This window comes from Triturus cristatus, chromosome 4_1, assembly GCF_964204655.1.
Source record: "Triturus cristatus chromosome 4_1, aTriCri1.1, whole genome shotgun sequence".
Classification (NCBI taxonomy): domain Eukaryota; kingdom Metazoa; phylum Chordata; class Amphibia; order Caudata; family Salamandridae; genus Triturus; species Triturus cristatus.
The window spans coordinates 81,448,752-81,467,241 of record NC_140585.1 but is presented as its reverse complement, the minus strand read 5'-3'; the positions used below and the strand labels follow the sequence as shown (position 1 = coordinate 81,467,241).

At 44.1% G+C, this 18,490-nt stretch overlaps 1 protein-coding gene across 1 annotated transcript; it reads left to right on the top strand.

Moving 5' to 3' along the window:
- The first annotated feature begins 16,659 nt into the window (after positions 1–16,659).
- On the top strand, positions 16,660–17,802 carry LOC146839586 (actin-3-like). The gene has a single exon (XM_085650823.1). It carries the CDS (start codon positions 16,660–16,662, stop codon positions 17,800–17,802), a length of 1,143 nt encoding a protein of 380 aa, XP_085506949.1.
- Positions 17,803–18,490: the final 688 nt, after the last annotated feature.

The following is an 18,490-nucleotide window of genomic DNA, read 5'->3' as shown; positions in this document are numbered from 1 at the left end:
AATTTGAATTGCAGCTCCACGAACACCAGCCTGCTGCACTTGTTAACGGGTGCACGTCAGACGGGCTGTTCCCGCCTGTATATTCCGCTCCCAGTTCCATCAGGTAATCGTACCTGTAACAGATGACAGCACTCACGGGGGAGAGTTCCGAAAAGTTTTATTCACAAACTCGGAACTCGGGCACACCAGATGCGTTTCGGCACTTAGCATTTGTCAATTGTTACACGAAAACGCCGCGGCCGCCATTACTTTTTATCTATACACATTTGTTCCTAGTTTCCGGTACATGAACATTGAAAAAGAACAATTACTCAAGGCAGGTATTTTTCACTACTCGAGGTTCCGCCATCTTTAAATAACAGATGTAGAACTATAATTGTAGGAGAGTAGGATCTGCTTCAAATGGGTACTCCCACTTTTTGCTGGTGTTTCACTGTTTTTCGACCTTAGTCTGGCTGTGGCCCTGCTAATCAGGACTCCAGCCTAGCTGCTTTCTCTCTAAAATAGTTTCCATGTACATTAGGTACATTTCTAATTGGATTCTGGAGTGCCTTATAAGCCCCTAGTGTATGGTATACTATGTGCCTAGGGCATAGGTACCTCAGAGGCTTACCAGGGGCTGAAGCATGTATTATACCATCCCTGGGAAGCACTCCAAAATGACACCACAGGTCTGCTACTGCAGCCTGGAAAAGGTGGTGCATGCACCCCTTACAGTGGTATAGGCTACCTATATCACTACCATTGCACACACATATAAAACCTATAAGTCACTCCTATGGCAGGCCTTAACAACCCTGAAGGCAGAGTGCTTGGTTTTTATGTGAGAGGGTGCCCCTGCATGAGCAGAGCCCCACTGCAGCGTTCGGAGTACCTCCTCTGATGTTGTTTGAGGTGCAGCCTGACCATATACTCTTAAGTGCATTATAACCTCGCGGTAAATCCTAACCTTGGATTGGCTGCATGGAAACATGTAATGTTTGGTGTCAAACTCTTTGAAATTTAGCATTCCACCCTCCTAGAGGGAGAGACATGTTCACACTGGTCTACCCGGTTAAGACTTTCCAAAGCCCTGGCATCACAAAATGGATGCCACTGCCACAGACACGGGTCTGGCCTCCTGCTGCTGACCGAAACTCCGGCAGGGGAGGCCTGGGCAATAGGTTTCCTGTCCCAGGGAGGTGTAACCACCTCCCCAGACAGGCAGATGTATATTGGGGCTGGGCAGGAGCACTCTCTGGTGCTTTGAAGTCCTGCACTGGGGGCACACTTGGTGTCCCTGTGCATAGTCCAGTTCAAACCGGTTGCAGGGGCTACCTGCCCCTGCTCTGGCGTGAAACTGGACAAAGGAAATGGGTGTAACCACCCCTCTTTCCAAACCCTCCCACAGGTGGGTTCTTAGAGTATGTCCAACCCCCCAACTTAGCATCAGTATGGGAACCCAGTCCTTGAGACTTTAGATTACCCTGGACGAAACCCTGCAACATATATCCTGGACCTTCGACGTTCTTTTTCAACTAGAAGACTGAAGAAATCTCCGTTGGGGTCAAGGAGTGACTCCCCTGCTTGGCAGGCACCAAAGAAGCAAATGACCGGTCTGCATCGCTGAAGCTCCCGCCGGACGCCGAAGTCTTTGCATCACCAGAGGTGGATTTCCAGACTTCCCCAAGGCTACCCTGAGTCCACAGCAAAGCTGAGGCCCGTGGCTATCGTGGGTGACGTGGAACCATGACCCCTGGACACCGTGATTTTTTGCCGATCCATCTCCTTCCTGGTCTTCCTCAAAGTTGAGCTTTGGGCTCCGAGTAGCCCCAGCCTTGGGCATCTACGGCACCGAAGATCTCTGGCCCCCACTCCACGAGTGACCCGTGGGCCAGTTTCCAGTGCGACTGCTTGAGGCTCCTTCGCGATTGCTAGCCCGTTGGCTAGTGGGTCCCCACGAAGGCAACTCCTCTCCAGACGTGCCCTGACTTACCCTCGCTGGGTGAATACCCCAGACCTTGCTGGTCTGCACCAACGTCCTTTTTCAACTTCCACGTGACTTGCCGTTGCCAAGGCTTGTTGGGTCCAATCTGGTCGCCGACACTGCAGCACTCGACAGACTTTGTGGGACAGCCTGAATCCAGCTCCTGATCATCGTCGACACCTCCTGGACCTCGTGGCTGAAGAGTCAAGACACCCGTCAACCCACCTGAAGCACCCGACATCTGTGGGCATTGGTCTGTCGTGCCCTTGGTCACTGGTAAGTGACCCAGACTCTGTCCCCTCTGCTTTCAGGTTCCTTCCATCCTCGATCCGGGTTCGGATCTCTTCGGACACTTCTCCTCTTCACGACAGCAGCACTTCCTGAGCAGCTTTCATTGAAATCGATGACGCTACCTGACACCAAAAGACACCTATGCACCGGCTTCCCTGGGTGAGGTAACACGAGTACTCTGGTGCTCCCATGGGTGCTAGGCCTAGAACTTCCTAAGTCCAAAAGGGCTTGGACCTGACTCATTTCTAAGTGTCCCTAATCTTTAAATTTCCAACCGCGACTTTCCCCATAGAAGCTAACAGGAGCTCGCGGCTGTGTTCACACACTGCACACAGCCCCCGTGGGTCCCCTGTATCACTACCTTGGGTGGTTCCTTGGGGTCCCAGCGATTCTACAGGCTCTAGGTCTTGTGTCTAGTTCAGTCGTGGTTCTTATACCATTTTATTGGTATATGGTTTGGCACGCCCCTAGGGCCCAAACGTGTTTTTGTGCTTTTACTGTTGAATACTGACTTGTAACTTAAGTACTTTGAACTTTAGCCTCACAAAGAGACTAGAGGGGCGTGTTTTATCTTAAATACATATATTTTAAATATATACCTGGTGTGGTTGTCTTTTCATTTGGTCACTCAAGAGATTATAGACTGGTAAAACAAGCTGCTTTACATTCCTTCAAGACTTAGCCTGAAGGCTGCTCTCCATAGCTACCACTAGGATATCTTTAAATAAAGGTTGTCTTTAACCTATCACCATAAGGGGTTTGTTTGGACTGGTACAAGGTGCCCACTTTAAGTAGTGATACCAAAGGGGATGATGGACGGAGCGTTTGAGCAAACATTGTTCTGCATTCTGTCCATCAATAGTTCTTTTTGCACTTTAAGTAGTGGACAGCATATACCAGGCCAACGTCTCACAATAATGCTGCATGCAGTCTAATACACCAGTACACCATAGCCTGCCACCACATGCTATGGAGCCTTAACCCATCTCGGGGTTTTATAATGCAAATGTATTTAGATCGGTTCACATAGGCTTGCATATCTATGGCTTTTTGGTGAACACGTTTCTGTATGAACTGGTGTATTAGACTGCATGCAGCATTATAGTTCTACATCTGTTATTTAAAGATGGCGGAACCTCGAGTAGTGAAAAATACCTGCCTTGAGTAATTGTCCTTTTTCAATGTTCATGTACAGGAAACTAGTAACAAATGTGTATAGATAAAAAGTAATGGCAGCCGCGGCGTTTTCGTGCAACAATTGACAAAGGCTAAGTGGCGAAACGTGTCTGGTGTGCCCGAGTTTGTGAATAAAACTTTTCGGAACTCTCCCCCGTGAGTGCTGTCATCTGTTACAGGTACGATTACCTGATGGAACTGGGAGCGGAATATACAGGCGGGAACACGCCCCCGTCTGACGTGCACCCGTTCACAAGTGCAGCAGGCTGGTGTTCGTGGAGCTGCAATACAAGAGCTGGCTATAGAAAGTGATGACTCAACACAAGGAAGTGAGCGTAATACCAGTCAATCAGAACAACAGAAATGTACAATACCTTTCAAACCACGGTCGACCTTTACTTCCATAGCCCTTCGGGATTCGATCGATGTATTCAATGAACAGGTCACATTTAGCATAAAATTAACTCCACTATGCTGTGAATGCCAACACAAAAAGGAAAATAAACAAACAAGAGATGCAACACCACCAACTAATGAACAAACTAAGAGAGAATAAAGATATAATAATCAGAAACTCTGACAAAGGGGGCAATTTGGTACTTTGGGACAAAAAGGACTACATAGAAGAGGCTATGATACAACTAAGGGACAGAGAATGCTACCACCGTTATGACCACCAGAATTTAAAAAGTATGTAGAACTGTTATAACATGAAACTTGTGGCATGGAAAAACTCAGGTCTGTTGACATCTGATGAATACAAATTCATGAAAAATGACAATCCCGTGACGCCCATAATGTACTTTATTCCAAAAGTCTACAAAAAACCACTCAAGCCTCCAGGAAGGTCGATTATATCAGCTCGTAACGGATGTATGTCGTTACAACGCACACTTTTACAACGCATGCACTTACAACGCATTTTTTACAACGCAAAATCCATTACAACGTATTGCATTACAACGCATGACACTACAACGCATTTCTAAAAAATACCTTTACAACGCATTCCATTACAACGCCTACTACTTTTACAACGCATACCATTACAACGCATAATATTAAATTGCATTTAAGGTAAGTATTAGATAGTATAGGGGTACAAATTACTATTCTAACTCCAGGGGGTGCAACAGTAGGGTAAGTGTTGGATAGTATAGGGGTAAAAATTACTATTCTAACTCCAGGGGGTGCAACAGTAGGGTAAGTGTTGGATAGTATAGGGGTAAAAATTACTATTCTAACTCCAGGGGGTGCAACAGTAGGGTAAGTGTTGGATAGTATAGGGGTAAAAATTACTATTCTAACTTCAGGGGGTGCAACAGTAGGGTAAGTGTTGGATAGTATAGGGGTAAAAATTGCTATTCTAACTCCAGGGGGTGCAACAGTAGGGTAAGTGTTGGATAGTATAGGGGTAAAAATTACTATTCTAACTCCAGGGGGTGCAACAGTAGGGTAAGTGTTGGATAGTATAGGGGTAAAAATTACTATTCTAACTCCAGGGGGTGCAACAGTAGGGTAAGTGTTGGATAGTATAGGGGTAAAAATTACTATTCTAACTCCAGGGGGTGCAACAGTAGGGTAAGTGTTGGATAGTATAGGGGTAAAAATTACTATTCTAACTCCAGGGGGTGCAACAGTAGGGTAAGTGTTGGATAGTGTAGTGTAATATTATGCGTTGTAATGGTATGCGTTGGAAAGGTAGTATGCGTTGTAATGGAATGCGTTGTAAAGGTAGTTTTTAAAAATGCGTTGTAGTGTCATGCGTTGTAATGGAATGCGTTGTAATGGATTTTGCGTTGTAAAAAATGCGTTGTAAGTGTAGTGCGTTGTAAAAGTTGCGTTGTAAAGGTTGTTCCCCGCTCGTAACAGCATCTTAGAGAAAACTTCACAGTAAGTAGACTTTTTTCTTCAGACCCACGTGAAAGAACTGCCTTCGTATGTGAGGCGCACCAGTGATTTCCTTTCTAAAATCAAAAATTTGATTTGGCAAGACAACTATCTTTTAATCACATTGGATGTTACGTCCTTATATACATCTATCAGGAATCAGGATGGACTAAAGGCATTAAGACACTACCTTGCACGTAGAGGGTCTGATTTTGAACAACACAATGCAATGTTGGTAAATATGGTGGAGTTTTGTCTCAACAACAATGTGTTCATGTTTGAGAATATACTATACCAGCAACAACGAGGAGTGGCGATGGGGGCCAGCTTCTCCCCCAGCTATGCCTGTTTACATATGGGATGGTGGGAGAAGCTGATCCTCCACAATGAACATTTGACAAGTATGACCAAGAATGTCATGAAATGGTTGAGATACATCAACGATTTATTTGTGGTTTGGCATGGTACAGTAAGTGAAGCAGAGACATTTGTTCAAAATTTAAATGTCAACAAATTGAATCTACAGTTCACTGCGTCAATCAGTACCATAACTGTATATTTTCTTGATGTTTAGATCTATATCCACAATGGTCAGTTACATACCACACTACACAGAAACCCCACCATGGGCAACTCGGTATTACATGCGAGTAGTGCCCACCCCGAACATCTAATTCAGAGTATACCATTTGGGGAGGTGATACGGTTGAGGAGAATATGTAGTGGTGATGGGGATCTTAAACAGGCACAGGCATCTAGTAAAGCAAGATTTCTAGCTCGGGGATATTCTCCTAAATGCATAGACAATGCCATTCAGAAAAGCAATCAATTAAGTCGGGACACCCTCTTAAATAACCAAAGCAAGCCAGAGGTAATGACCAAAGACAAAGAGGGGTCATTTAGGTTTATATTCGGGTACAACAAGCAGAGTAAAAACATCAAAAAAATCATAGACAGGAACTAGCCCATAGTTCTGGGGGACCCAGCTATTGGGCAGATGGTACCAAGAAAAGCTGCTATAACATACAGCAGAGCGCCTTCTATGAAGGATACTTTGGCACGTAACGACCTATATGGTGCTGGAAAAGGTACTTGGTTAAATCAGCGCCAGGGCTTCTTTAAATGTAAAGCCTGCAAGGCATGCCAATATGGCCTTAATGCCACTTGCTTCAAAACCTCTTTCAATCCTACAGAGATCCCGATCACCAAGGCCTAACGTGCAAAACGAATCATGTGGTCTATGTGCTGGAGTGCCCTTGCGGTCTTCGTTATATAGGCAGTACAATACTGTAGGGACATAAGAAGGTACTCCAGCACATTAGGGCAATCAAAAACCAAGACCAGTCTTATCCGGTGGCTCGACACTTTGGAGAAAAACATAATGCAGATCCTACATTCTTAAAATACTTTTTAATTGACAGTGTTCCGATCAGCAATTAGAGACAAAGTATATTCTGAATCTCGACACCAAACATCCGGGGGGTCTGAATCAAACTGAGGATCTATATACTTGCCTGTAATACAACTATAGAGGAGATCATAAGAGGGCGGACACAAAGGTCAGCAGTGGGAACCAATATTTCAATTTAACTGAGCTGTCAATCTAAATTTGAACAAGTCTTTGTAAATATTAGACATTAGTACATGCTGCCGCAGGCTTCCATAGTTCTATTTACACTTACACACGGTTTTACAATGTATTTGTTAAAGGGTATGTTTTGTTTTTTAATGCAAGCACTCAGCACTTTGCACAAATCAAATTTGCACTAATTGAACATTTTAGTCGATCTGTTTACATATGAGCGGTTTACATTTAGTAGTACTGTAATTAAAGCTTTATTATTTGGCCAAGTTATTGAAGGCAGATGCCAATAGGTATTTAAACCTGGACGCCAGCAAGCATCATGAAATGTGAGATTGTAAATTTGCACAATGCTATGATATCAATGCAACAGCTTTTAGACATATTACAGTACTGAAGGTTACTTGTATTTTATATGCTTTTTTAAAGGGACAAATTGGAGGTTTTAAAATGTATTTAAACATATATTTTACACAAACCTGGCTTTCAAGATCCCCTTGCAACACAAAAGTATCTTATCTATGTCTATGAGATCGAACATTGTGATGTTTTATGCACATGTCACTTTAAAAAACAAAAAAATGTATTTAAGGTAATCTCGCACCGTGTAGCGCGTCATGTGATCAAGATCCCTGTGGGATCGAAACGCGTCATGCTGGTGATGTGGTGCAAGGGAGCAGAATAAACTTTGTTGCACCTATCTGTGGTCCGTCCTCCGTTCTTGAAGCGCCGAGAGAAGAAACGGCGCAAGGAGTTTGCTTTATATAACATAACCTACTGCCAGTCGCCAGTAGGTAGTTATAGTTAGGACCTATTATCCATAGGACATTCGTAACATTCTTTTTCCAATAACTTTGGCGTCGAATGACGAATCTTTGTGAAATTTTCGAAACTGGTGGAGCGCTCCGGTCAGCTCCTATCCTGAAAGTTTGGGGTTGATTTGTCAAGCGGGGGCCGAGAAAAAAGGGGGTCCCAAAACACGTTTTCTCCATGTTATTTCCCATAGGACATTTTGGAACAGGCTACAGCCCGAACTGCTGAACAGAATTACACCACAGTTTGCAAAAAGGTAGCCCTTGGTTCAGAAAGAGACCTTTTTTTAAATGGTGTAAATCCGTTCAGTAGTTCCTGAGAAATTAAAAAAATAGAGGTCGGAAAATCAATTTCCCATAGGAAACTTTAGACACAGTTATCGCAAAAACTGCTGAACGGAATTACACCAAATTTGGCAAAAAGGTACTGCTTGGCTCAGAAAGCAATCTTTAAAAAAATGGTGTAAATCCGTTCAGTAGTTTTTGAGAAATTAAGAAATAAAGATAGTGATATCTATGGCCGCGGTGGATCCCCGCATCCTCCCTATCACAAGCTTCATGCTAATTGGCTGTCAACACTCCAAACCAGGAAGTGATGGCAGCCATCTTTTGCCTCGGTAGAACCGAGGCACAAGAAAACAGAAAAACTAATGCGCGAAACAAGAAAAGGGGGCAGGGTAGAAACACCCTGACCCCCTAGGCCTGCTCAGGGGGTCCCAGAAGGACCCCCAGGGCCAAAAAAAGCATTTTTTTCTTTAAATCGCGGGATGCGTGGAGGATCCGCGGATCTGGCTGAACATTAAAAAAAAAAACAAAGCGCGGGCTCCAGAGCTTCGTGTTAATAAAGACCCGGGTGGACCAGGTCCCGGGGGCAGTTGCAAAAAAAGTGGGGGGGGGGCCCAATCCCCCCACACTGGCCCCGGGGACCTCCACCTCCCCGGGGCTTGATGAAATAGGCGTGGGAGCATGCAGCCCCAGGGACCGCCACCCCCCAGAGCAAATTTTTAAATGTGTGGGGGGGCCTCTAAGGCCCCCCCAAGCCCCAGGGAACGCCACCCCATGGGGATTTCATTAATTGTAAGCGGGGGGCACATGGCCCCCCGCAGCCCCGGGGACCGCCACCCCCTAGGGCTTTTTAAAAAAAAAATGTTACCTCCCCGGGGCACTAATTATTCAAAATAGGGGGTCCATTATGGACCCCCTAGCCCCGGGGACCACCACCCCCCGGGGCTTTGCATTAAGTGGGAGGGGGCCGTGCGGCTCCCCTCCTGGAGCCAATGATGGCCCTGGGGAACGCCACCCCCCAGGGCCGGCTCCTACAGTGGCCCGGGGTGCCCACCCTGGGACACTGCTGTTTGCAATGACAGGGCGGGAGCCTTGCGGCTCCCGCCCTGTCATTGCACCTCTGATTTGCTTCATTGAAGCGAGAGCAGGGAGCAGAGAGGTGGTCCAGGCCATGCCCCATTCTACACCTCTGTGCAACGGAGGTCTGTGGCGCTTACTGGAGGTACCTGGTGGGCTAGTTGGACTCCAGGGACCCTCAGGATTCAAGGGGACTTAATCTCCCACCTTAAAACGGCCACAGGGTGTGTTTGCACACATGTCACCTCAGGCCGCCCCTCCCTTCACCGCTGTGCAAACGAGCCCTGTGGCGCGTTTTAAGAGGTAGTTTTAATTCCCCTGCCCTATTATGTACTAGGGACTTATAGAGGAGGTCATGCTAATAACAGGGGTACCCCAACGCATAGTGTTCCCTAGTGTATGTAGGTGTTTTCACTGTATTCTAAGTGTCTTTTAGCATAGCACTGACTCTAGGCCTGGTTAGTCAGAGTCAGTTACCACCAGTACCCGTCTGAAAAAGTTGTGGGCACAGGATGATTTTGCAACAAGGCCTCTTTCTGCTCCTCTGTCGGTTCTTTCTGCACGTCTTCCTTCTTCCTGCACTTTTCTTCGTCTTTGTGGACTTCTGTTGCTTCTTTCCGCATTTCTTTTGCTTCTTTCTGTGCTTTTTTCCTTCTTTCTTCACATGTCCTACCTCTGTAGGCATAGTTAGAAACTAGCATCTATAAAACCTTTGAAATTCACTGAAAAAAACATAGGTTTCAGGCATGTTATAGTTAGAAATTAGCATTTAAAAAACCTTAGAAATTCACTGAAAAAACTATAGGTTTTAGGGAAAGTTAGAGTTAGTTGGACATTGCACTTGTACAAAACCCGTGAAATTCCCCCGTTATAGTTAGTTCAGCTAACTATAACTCGCACTACCGCAATGCACTACTGATGACGTCACATATTTCATCACTCATGACATGGTCAGTGACATCACTGATGACATCTCAAATGACATCACTGATGACATCACTGGTCACATCATCCATGTGATAAATTGATGCTCCTTCTCACACCCTAATATAACCTTTGATACACCCACTCTAAATTACAGAAGGCCATTCTCAAAACTATTGACACTCCAACACCAATAACTACGTACCCACTCGCTGATTCTTAGGTCTACACACACATCCACTTACTCATCCGTACAGTCACTCATACTTATGGTCACTCAGTACAGGACTATCATATACACTCATACACCTATATAGACACTCACACACCGCCACTCATCCAGAGAGGTACTCACACATCTAGTCAGTTATGCAAATAAATAATCACACACCCATTTACTCACCTATATAGTTATACACACACCTGCTCACTTACTTATACAAATACTAGAACATTCTTACGCTCTTATATAATCACTGATACAACCACACACTCATCCATACAGCCACTCTCACAATCACACACTCTCACTTATAGCCATTTAAATACTCTAACACACATAATACTGCCTTTTAAATATGTAGTTACTCGCACATGTATCACTGAGATATACATTCACTCACTAACACACCCATACACACACTCACCCACCCATGCAGTCCATCAAAGATGCACTCTTGAAACCATGCACCCAGTGAATCACCCACTCACACATCTATGCACAGAGTCACACACACCCCACCCACACAAACACTCAGCCACCCCTACAGATACTCAGACAACCAATCAATAACTCATATAGACACTCATGTAGCTATTCACAAACCCATGCAGCCGCTTGCACACCAACAGACAGATGAATACAGACATTCACACAGTTTACTCACTAACCCATGCATTCAGTAAGATACGTTTAATCACTCACTTATAGACTTAGTTACGCACCCACTAAATAAATCATCCATTCAGACACTTATACACCCACTCATTCTTCAATACGCCTTTCCCTATATATATTAAACATAGTTAAACTTTACAGAAACACACAGTCACTGGATGATCTCATCAGTGATGTCATGAGTGATGTCATTTGAGATGCCATCAGTGATGTCATGAGTGATGTCACTGACCATGTCATGAGTGATGTAATATGTGACTTCATCAGCAGTGCATTGCGGGGGCGCGAGTTATAGTTAGCTGAAATAACTATAACAGGGGAATTTCACAGGTTTTGTACGAGTGCAATGTCCAACTAACTATAACTTTCCCTAAAACCTATGTTTTTTTCAGTGAATATATATATATATATTCCAAAAACGCCAATCCACCTGCCATCGCTCCTCACACCGCAAGTGCTTGCCCAGCGCAAGGTGGTCTTGCGAAATGAATGCCTGCACCGCAACTCTCCCATCCTTGGAGGTGCTTTATCAAAAGAGTGCACTCCGGAGCCAATGCTTTTGAAAATTAATTTAATCTTTTGTCGGACTGACAACAAACGCGTTTCGGCGTTTCCGCCTTCCTTAGTGTCAGTTTACATTCCAAAACGTGCTTTTATCCGGATTCTAGCCGGAAACCAGTGACATAGAAAGGGTACTTGAAACAATCTCGGTGTAATCTAGTGAACTATAGCAGACATCTTTTGTTTCTAGTGCCATTGCATTATATAAACAAAGAACGCTTACAATTCCACATTATTAGGAGAAAATTTGCAATATATACATTGGTTATTTACAGGTTAATTCATTTTTATATCAACTCAAAATTTCATCATGTCAATAATTCAATCTTAATGTTGGTAAATCATTCCTGTCGTTCCACTGTCCGCTTATCTTTGCAGTCCGTGAAAATCGGGCATAATTTTAATATATTTTTACGAATATGTCCATGTATGTATCCTGTTGACTAACAATTATGTCACAGTGTGTTTCCTGTTTAGTGGCGGCCATCTTTCAATTGGCAAACCCGTTTCTCAAATACAGTCCAATTACTCATAAATGTACTTGTCTCTTTCCTATTTCAATGAAAATCATATTCTTTACATTAAACAAAAACATGACAAACCTTATGTTTTTCTATTACCCCCTCAATGCACCATAAATAACCAAAGTATATACAAAAAAGTTTTCGTTCCTTATTGTCTGCAGTTTCACATCAAAAATGTTTGTGATGTTACTTTTTTGCTCATCTGCATATTCTAATACTGCCCTGGATGGGCTGCAGTACCACGCTGTAGCAACTATCATTTCATATTATTTATATCTATGCGATATCATTCTATTACCCCTTTGCATGAAATTCTCTACATTTCGTGACGAGCACATCTTATTATGCCCTGAATGGGCTATAGTGATTAAATGTAAATGTAAATTGATACTTGTATAGAGCACTACTCACCCGCAAGGGTCTCAAGGCGCTTGTACGAATACCGCTGTGGAACCCATCCTGGCTTTCCCTGTGAGGCGTCCACTCCTGGGCACCCCCAAGGTGGAGGCCAGGCATCCTTAGCGTTGTGGGGGCCATTGTGGAGATTAAGCAAGCTATTGCCCAGAGTTGCAGAGTGGGACTCCGTGATTGGAATAGGCACCGAGGCGAGAATTATCAGGTCCGTGGAATTTTTGAGCCCAAGACCCACCGAGGTGGGGAATTGAACCCTGGTCCCGGGCCAGACCTCTGCATCAGGGTCTGCCGCTCTAATCATTGAGCCACACTTCTCCACTTCTCCTGATTGGCATTACAGCGAAAGGAATTCATCACAATCAAACTAAGTACACGGGCAATCTTAAAATAATATTATATATAGTTTCTAAAAGAGGCACATCATGGACATTGTCCTTTCCGCATTTAACATTGGCTATTCCTACATTCCAATTGAATAAACCAAAGTATTGTACACTTGGATCTACACTTTATATCAATACCAGGAAGATGATAACCTGTAACGGAGTTGTGAATGTATCAGTTAACCTATGTGTATCCACATTTCTTCTTCATTATTCAACCCTTTAGGAACCTTGCTCTGCAGTTTTATGATATACCTGGACTCAAGGATGTGTAGGCATTTCACCCTATCTCCACCTCTTTTCCCTCTCTCTACTTGATCCAAGCAAAAGAATTTTAACAAATTACCATTGCTTTTGTGTGAGTGTTCAAAATGACGGGATACCGGGTACGTCTGATCTTTATTTCTGATCGCCCGGAGGTGTTCCAAAATCCGATTGTTTGTAGGGTGGATTGTACTGCCCACGTACTGTTTGCCACAAGGGCATTCTAAACAGTACACTGTGTACTCGGAGTTGCAATTCCGGAATTTAGTGAATTGTACCTTTGCTTTTTTTCCGAGGTACAAAATAATCCATGCATTTCCTACTGTTCCTGCAGGCCTTACATTTCATGCAAGGGAAAAATCCCTTGATTGCATCTTTTCTTTTTGGTTTGGCTCTATAGTGTCTTCTGATCAAATGGTCCTGAAGTGATGTTCCCCTTCTATATGTTACTAATGGTTTCTCTGGTATTGCTCTTCCCACTATGTTGTCTGCTTAAGTAAACGCCAATTCTTCTTCAGAATCTGCATTATTTGTGATGATTTTTCTGTGTAGTCTGTGATTAATCTTAGTTGGATATCCCCAGGAGTCCCTTTTGTTCCTACCTGTTTTACTTCTTCTCTGTCAACTAAAAGGAGATTGCGTTGTAACTCATCACTTTTTGCTTCGGCTTTGTCCAAAACTCCCCTGCAGTATCCTCTCTTAAGGAATCTATATCTAGCTCTCTTTTTAGCAGTTTCATATTCAGTTTGGATTGAACAGTTAAGCTTCATCCTTAGAAATTCCCCAAAGGGGATATTGTTAACTACACTTATGGGATGATAGCTGCCCACATGCAGGATTGAATTCCCAGCTGTGGGCTTGCGATACAGTAAGTATACAGGGTGTCATCCTCTGCATACACCCTGATGTCTAAGTACATCACTTCGCTACTACTGATGGTACCTGTAAAGCGTAAGTTTAATTCATTCGAATTCAATGCCTTAATGTAATTCTCTGCCTCATCCTGTGGACCAAGGCAGATGGTGAACAGATCATCAATGTAGCACGTACACAATGCTACACTGTCAACCCATTTTTCATTGGCACCCTCCCAGGCCACATGCTTCTCCCACCAGCCCACGAACAAATTTGCGTAACTGGGGGCGAAGCACGTGCCCATGGCGGTGCCCTGTTGTTGAACATAGAGCTGACCTGCAAAGGTAAAAATATTGTTGTTTAAACAAAACCAAATGAGTTCAGTCAACAGTTGATTATGATCTTGGAATTGCAGTGGTCTTTTTTGCAAAAAGAATGTGCTAGCCTCCAGACCTTTCTCATGTTCAATACATGTGTAGAGGCTTGTAATATCGAGGGTTATTAACAACATGTCCCTCTCCCAACATGTTCCTTCGATAATTCGCAGAAAGTCTTTGGTGTCCCGTATGTACGAACTGAGATCTTTGACCATTGAAGCAATAAAATAGTCTATATACATTGAGGCTATTCTTAGAGGACACTATTGGTCGTCCTGGTGGAAAGAATTTATCCTTATGTACCTTCGTAAATGGTAGAAGGTGGCCACTTCTGGGAATTCACAATTTAGAAAAGAATAGTCCTCCTGATCAAAAATTGCATTGTTCTTCCATTTAGTGATCAGTTTTTGATATGATTTGATACTCTTCTCATATTCCAGTTTGGTAATGGGGAAATAATTTTCTTTGTTCTGTAGTTGTTTCAGAGCTTCACCTTCATATTGTTCTTTATTGAGGATTACAATATTTCTTTTAGACTTATGAGACTTATATATATATCAATCACAAATCCCTCCATCCAAGAAGCAGATAGGGCACACAGCGGGGTTCAAAGCTTTCATTTATTGTTTAAAAATCGGCATAACGTGCTTTAGCAGGTGTGCCTTTCTCAAATTCCTTTGACTCCGGGGCTCATTTACATGTCATCTTTATGCGTGCTACCTCACTCTGATTGGAGGAGGCACAACGTGGACTACATATCCCAGCATACCCCTGTTCCTTCTGGGAAGACTATTATTCATTAAATGTCTTTCTTTTAGTCCTTTCATATTAAACTGTTATATCCACATACAGCGATGGGCTTTTGTTGTAGTCATTCAAAATTACGTAAATGTCATTCAAGTGTTGCGCCTTACGTCACTTTCAAAAAATGCAATGATTTACTCAGACCCCTTCGTCCAGCCGTGAATTGCCAACTAGGAACACACCCGGAGGCACTGTTTATGTAAACTGCGTCTCACCATGTAATCACAGTCTGTTAGTCACAGCAGGTTTTCGTTCCCTTCAGCTGCGGCGGTCCAGAGGTTTGCAATAACTTGAAAACAACTGCCATCACGAAGCCACTTATTCCTCTGAACATCTTGAGGACCGGTGCCCTGATGTCTTCGTGGCCACACGCAATATGAAGCAAAAATCCCTCCATCCAAGGAGCAGATAGGGCACACAGTGCAGTTCTAAGCTTTCATTTATTTTTTTTAAAACGGCATAACGCGTTTCAGCAGGTGTGCCTTTCTCAAATGCCTTTGAATCCGGGGCACATTTACACGTCATCTTTATGCATGCTACCTCACTCTGATTGGAGGGAGCACAACGTGGAGTACATGTCCCAGCATACCCCTGTTCCTCCTGGGAAGACTATTATTCATTTGATGTCTTTCTTTAAGCCCTTTCATATTAAACTGTTATATCCTCGTAGTGAGATGGGCTTTTGTTGTAGTCATCTAAAAAAAATATATATATGCATACCGTATCTACCTCAAATCTGTATCTTTAAGAGAGGTGTGGCTCACTAGTTAGAGGCGGCAGACCCATAAGCAGAGAATTGGCCAGGGACCAGGGTTCAATTCCCGACGCGGCAGGGTTGTGGACCAGGGTCAAAACGGACTCGATAATTCTCGCCTCGGTACCTACTCTAACCAGGAACACACTCTGCAACTCTGGGCATTAAGCTTGCCTCATCTCTACAACGGCCCCCCACAGGCGCCGGGGATGCCTGGTTTCACCTTGGAGATACCCAGAAAGGGACCATCTCACAGGGATAGCCAGGACGGGTTCCCCAGCGGTCTACAGTGCCGGGACGCCCCGTTGCTGGGGTAGCTGTGCGCTTTACAAGTCTACAACATTTACATTTACATTTAACTCATCCTAATGTCTTTCGTTGACTTCGTTTACTTACGGTCACCATGTATTTATATTTATGCCAAATGTAATTCATGTAATTGCTGCCATGCAAACTCTGTGAAGTGCTCTGATACCTCCGGGTCAAGTTCGCGCTATACAAAACTCGAAAAATAAATAAATAAATAAATAATAAATAAAAGTACAATGTGATAAACACTGCTGAACAATAAGGTAAGAGAATAATCAAAGCAGGAGCTCAAAGTGAAAGGCAGTGGACAAGAACAATATGGGGAGGGTGGCTCAGTAGTAGGAAAGAAAAGAGAAAATGGTCAGGGGCCAAACAATTTAAAAGGAAACATAAAAATGTAGAAGGGAATTATAGCTACACTAGAAGTAGTGGCGATTGGGAAACAACCATATGTAAGAAGTAGAGAACTAACATTGCATTTTATATTCACAGACATCTGCTTCAGCTTGCAGCATGGAGCCGCATGCATACTGTGGACATGTTTCGGCTCTGCGGAAGCCTGCTGTGGTGATTGACACTGGCACAGGCTACACCAAAGCTGGATTCTCCTCGGAAGACAAACCTAGATGTGTCCTAACCACCAAAGTTGGGGTTTCCTGGTCAGAGCTCACGCCTGTGACTGGTGCACCTCTTTTTCATGCTGGGGAAGAGGTTCCCTGCCCAGAAGCCATAGTGATGAAGAGGCCACTGGTACACGGGGTGGTGGTAGACTGGGATGCTGTAGAGATTCTCTGGCAGTACATCTTTTACAGTCGTCTGAAGGTGGACCCCACTTCCCAGCCCATCCTTATTACCGATTCCCCATCCTCACTTTCCACAAACCGTGAGCTGGCAGCAGAGTTGCTCTTTGAATGCTTTGGTGTGCCAGCACTCCATGTTGCCCACACCTGTGTTCTTGCTCTCTTCTCCTGTGGACGCACCTCAGGCTTGGTGGTGGATGCAGGCGATGGGGCTTCCTTGACCTGCCCTGTCATGGATGGATACACACTCACACATGCTCTGTATCGGATGGATATCACCGGGGAAACTTTAACTCACCATCTCAAGGAGCTGCTCCGGTGGCCCCGGAAGAGCAGTCTCCAAGAGGAAAAACTGTTCAGGGAAATCAAGCAAAAGTGTTGCTATGTCTCCATGAACTTCAGGAAGGAGCTTCAAGAGGGAACACGCCTGATGGAATACCAGCTCCCAGATGGGCAGAGAATCTGTCTGGGCACAGAGCGGTTCCAGTGCTCAGAGCCTCTCTTCCAACCTCATCTGCTAGGATTCAATGAGCCAGGCCTTCATCTCATGGTACTCAAGTGTCTCCAGAAGGTTCAGCCTAACTGCAGGCCGGACATCCTGCGAAATATCCTCCTGTGCGGCGGCTCCTCACAATTTACGGGCTTTGCTGAGCGCATGACGAAGGAGCTGACCCAACTGCTGCCTGCAGAAATGGAGTATGGCATCTTGGCACCGGAGCAGAAGAAGAGGAGATGGTACGCCCCTTGGCTGGGTGGCTCTATTGCATCCTCTTTGCCCGTCTTCCAGAATCTGTGGATTGGGAAGTCAGAGTATGAGGAGAAGGGTCGTCCTTGCCTCTATAGCAAATGCACATAGTCACAGAGAGTGCCAAGATATTTATGTAGAAAAAGAGCATCCATTTCCTAACAGATGCCACCACTGATAGAATAAACCTATCTCTTTAAAGTCTACTTTCCTATGAGGTGGTTTTAATCCATATTGTCCATGTTTGTAATGTATGACACTGTTAGAAGGGCATCAAATGTTCAATGGGTTAAATAAAATGCAAAGCATAGACAAAACCTATCCATGGTTTTACATTCACTGTACAATAAACTGGCTTAAAAAACAGTCAAGTACTAGATCAGCAGCAAACGAATGAGCAAGTGATGAAGTACTCTAAGCTTCTCGAACCTCGAGTGGTCACCGGGAACAGGTTCATGTGACTGTTACATGGTTCGGTGACCTGTTTTTTACAACACAGTCCAATACCAACAACAAACGAATGTATGACGTTACAACGTATACATTCACAACGCATGCATTTACAACGTAGTTTTTACATCGCAACATCCTTTACAACGCATTCTTTTATATCGCATTCCGATACATAGCATTTTCAGAAACTACCTTTACAACGCATTCCATTCCATTCCATTATACCTTTGCAACGCGTACCATTACAATGCATACCATTACATCGCATTTAAGGTAAGTTTTGGATAGTATAGGGGTAATAATTACTATTCTAACTCCAGTAAGTGCAACAGTAGGGTAAGTGTTG

Excerpts from the sequence above, each read along its gene's own strand:
- LOC146839586 (XM_085650823.1), top strand. The coding sequence starts at position 16,660 with ATGGAGCCGCATGCATACTGTGGACATGTTTCGGCTCTGCGGAAGCCT.